This window comes from Physeter macrocephalus, chromosome 6 (genome assembly GCF_002837175.3).
Source record: "Physeter macrocephalus isolate SW-GA chromosome 6, ASM283717v5, whole genome shotgun sequence".
NCBI classification, from domain to species: domain Eukaryota; kingdom Metazoa; phylum Chordata; class Mammalia; order Artiodactyla; family Physeteridae; genus Physeter; species Physeter macrocephalus.
Window position 1 is genome coordinate 11,325,312 of NC_041219.1, and position 3,995 is coordinate 11,329,306.

The 3,995-nt window shown below is 42.2% G+C and overlaps 1 protein-coding gene across 1 annotated transcript; it reads right to left on the reverse strand.

The window, feature by feature from the left end:
- Positions 1–2,298: 2,298 nt before the first annotated feature.
- On the reverse strand, positions 2,299–2,726 carry LOC102989070 (transcription initiation factor IIA subunit 2-like). Its single transcript, XM_055085222.1, has one exon. The coding sequence runs from the start codon at positions 2,691–2,693 to the stop codon at positions 2,364–2,366; it is 330 nt and encodes a 109-aa protein (XP_054941197.1). The 5' UTR covers positions 2,694–2,726; the 3' UTR covers positions 2,299–2,363.
- Between the last annotated feature and the right edge of the window lie 1,269 nt (positions 2,727–3,995).

Here is a 3,995-nt window from a genome sequence, read left to right on the forward strand (position 1 = left end):
GCGGGCTTTCTCAAGTTGCGGCAAGCTGGGGCTACTCTTCGTTGTGGTGCGCAGGCTTCTCATTGCGGTGGTTTCTCCTGTTGCGGAGCACGGGCTCTAGGTGCGCGGGCTTCAGTAGTTGTGGCGCGCAGGCTTAGTAGTTGTAGCTCGCGGGCTCTAGGGCGCAGGCTCAATAGTTGTGACGCACGGGCTTACTTGCTCTGCAGCATGTGGGATCTTCCCGGGCCAGGGATTGAACCCGTGTCCCCTGCATTGGCAGGCAGATTCTTAACCACAGCACCACCAGGGAAGTCCCATGTCACTAACTCTTTAACTTAAAGCCTTCAAGTTTCTACTCACCACTGGTTAGCTGGTTAATTGGGAGTGGGAGAATGGCATGGAAAAAAACAGACGAATGAATATGCACCAAAGCAGGATTCGTAGAGGAAAAGAAATATTAAAGGAGTTAAAAGTAGAACCTACGAGAAAAACTCAAATGAATTCACTCCTTTTTCAGTCATTTATACCTGAACTAATATATGAGCTGTGGTCGAGTTAATAACTATCTATGAGTGTACGAAAGGATATTTTAAGGGAGGGGAAAACAAGAGAGGATTGTTTGCCTAGTGCCCTGCCCTGTTGCTGTCTGGCTGGGACCTGGCTCAAATGGGAGTTGATCTGGATCACACCAGCCTGAGGTCATCTCCGGTTCATAAGCCAGTGAGCAGGGCAAGGAATCAGGCCTCTAGGAACCCCTGTAACTCCATAACTGAGAAGAATAAACTCCTCACCCTGCAACTGATCTGCCCGTCTAGGAATCTCAGGAACAAATTAGAATTTTTGAGAATATAGCTGGCTCTTATCATTGGGAACATAGACCACTATCATTCAGTCACTGTTGATTCATTTATTCAACAAAGACTGAGAAATACAATAGTGGTTTAAATTGAAGACTTCCCTGGTGGTGCAGTGGTTAAGAATCTGCCTGCCAATGCAGGGGACACGGGTTCGAGCCCTGGTCTGGGAAGATCCCACACGCCACGGAGCAACTAAGCCCGTGCACCACAACTACTGAGCCTGCGCTGTAGAGCCCGCAAGCCACAACTACTGAAGCCTACACGCCTAGAGGCCATGCTCCGCAAGGAGAAGCCACTGCAATGAGAAGCCCTCGCACCACAACGAAGAGTAGCCCCCGCTCGCCGCAACTAGAGAAAGCCCGCGTGCAGCAACAAAGACCCAACACGGCCCAAAATAAAAATAAATTAATTAATTAAAATAAATAAATAAATAAATTGAAGACATGATCTAGAAAAGACATTTAAAAAAAGAAAGTGAAAAAAGAATTAAAGACTAAGTCAGCTTACAAATAAAATTCTTATTAATGATAATCTCAAATACTGAGTGAGTTTACCACTGGCCACATACTAAGTCATGTGCTTTACATAAATTCTCATGTCACCATCATAGTAGTCCAGTGATCCAGGTATTACTAGGATTCCCATTTACAGGTGAGGAAACGGGGTAAGAGGTTAAATGACTTTTCCAAGACTACCTGCTAATATGAAACCAGTCCAGGTCTAGCTGACTCTAAACACATGCTTCTAACCTGTACTCTAAACTGCTTTACTAAACCCTGGGAAGGCAGGAAGGGAGTAAATGAAGCCCCATGTAGACAGACTTGAGCTACTAGTGATGAAGGATCTGAGACTTCGAGGAGTTAGGAATGTAAGATAGAAGAAATTTTTATAGGATCTCTCTGGTCTCTGCTCTCACATTCATGTAATTCATATTTTCAACAGAGAAAGGAAAGGCTGCGTCAGGGACACGTTAAGGGCAGGAAAAAAAAAGGAAAACCAACAACAAACTTCCAGAGATCATTTAGGCCACTGCCTATCAGAAAACAGAAAAGGGAGGAACTCCCAAAGTCCTTGAGTCCCTATTTCCCTGTGAATGAAAGAGACTAGTATGTAAATAAGAGCTTTGCATAAACCAGACATTCTTTCAAGTCCAGTTTATCTACCGTATGAGTCACTTCCTTTTTAAAGCAGGAATTTAAAGAGATAGAGGCATATAATCATTACCTAGCACAAACCTTTTTTTTTTTTTTGAGTTTTAAAATGAATTTATTAAAGAACGGTCTTAGGAAGGCCACAATGTTTGATTTGTCGTAAAACGAAGTTCTGTTTCTTCACGCTGTATAATAAAGGTAATGTAAGAAGGTACAGAGTTATAAGCTTCTTTCTACTGGAATTCTCTGATAGTATGGCACAGTGCAGTCACTTCTGCAATGCCAGAATAAATTTTTAAAAAGTCTCTTCTATGCTTCTCTTCAAAAAGCGATGAACAATAACAGGATGGCATTAAAAAGCCATTTTTTTTCCTATTCATTCTGTAGTATTGGAGCCAGTATTTTTACCATCACAGGCTACAATTTTCACTTTATCCACTTTAATACGTTCTGTCACCTCTCTGAATTCAACATCATTCAATACAAAAGTCCACACATTATCACAGAATCTGTATGTATTTAGAGAGCCCCTGAAATTGACTCTGTTCCTGACCCTCTGTGCCCATGCTGAATTTATAGCCTTATCAAACTGAAGTAGAACTTGAAGGGCAAGTTGGGGGGTAATCTGTTGAGACTGTATAAGCTCATCGAGGCTCTCCTGAAGACTGTTTCTCAAAGTGGTATTTGTGTACAACTGATATGCCATGGCTTAGGAGGGAGAAATTCTCTTTCTTATTCAGGCTTGCATTGATATCTGTCAAGTCACTGATCCATACAATCTTAATAGACCTCTTCTTCTCATTCAAGTAGCAAAAAGGTAAAGGGCTCCTCCTTGGACAAAACAACAACATCATTTTGCATATACTGCGCACACAGCCTGACCAGTTCCTATCCTCATTGGCAGAGAGAAATGAACAAGTAAGATAAACAGGCAGATGAGATGATAGAAGAGGCCACAGCTGGTTAACCTGCCACTTACAAAGGAATCTGAATAACAAGAAGCCTTTGACTGACTCAGGAAAGGTTTATCTCCTCCAAAAGGAAGTTTAACCCCACGTTATCCACTAGAGCAAAGATGCTCATAAACCTTTGGAGGAAGTCTCAGAGAGTAGCCTAATGCCAGAAAAAAGGAAAAGGATAGTTGTATTCTGTGATGGCACAAAAAGTAAACAGGAAAGTAACTGGCCTCTTTCCCATCTGAATGCCTACCGAAGATGTTGTCCCATCCCTGCAGTATATTTATCAGGGATGACTTTTTTTTTTTTTTTTTTTAGGATTAAAGATTCAATTTGAAGATTGAAGCAGGGTGGAAGGAAGCAAAGTAAGTAGAAACTGAAGCACATTCCCATTGCCTCAGGAATTCCAGAACCCTAATCCATCCTTCCTATATACCCTGCACATGAAAATGTGTCCAGAAAAGCCTTAGATTCACCCAGTTCCGCCAGCGTCCACATTTACTAACATGCAAAGCTAGTAAGAGCCTCCAGCACCAAAGTTTAGAGGTCTTGGGATGCCCTACATAATACAACAAAGTTCTATTGAGCATGCACCATGTGCTAAAGCACTGTGCTGGGTGCCAGGGTTACAATAATAAGCAAAATAGATCATTTTTCTCTTCTCAGGGATCTGTGGTCCAATGGGAGAGGCTGACAAGTTAACTATTGGTTCCAATGCAGCATATGTTAAGTGCTATAATTGCGGGGTGGGAGAACAGGTTCCTACGGGAGCTCAAGAGGGAAGGGGGTCTTCTCAGGGGACTTAATATCCAAGCTGAAACCTAAAGGATGAGTAGGAATAAAGAAAGGATTTCAGGGAAGGGAATATGCAGGAGAAAGAGGAAGCTTTGCCTGGGTACACAGAGAACTTGGAATGCCTTAGATCCACCCCATAAAAGAAACAAAACCCATGTCAATTAAGAACAAGGTGTTTTCCTCTTTTAGTGTTTCATCAATTAATCCTCCTTGTGCTTTATGAGAAAAACCCTAACCTTTGCTCTCTAAACAGGAAT

What these genes read in the sequence shown, in the direction of transcription:
- LOC102989070 (XM_055085222.1), bottom strand. Translation starts at nt 2,693, where the DNA reads ATGGCATATCAGTTGTACACAAATACCACTTTGAGAAACAGTCTTCAG.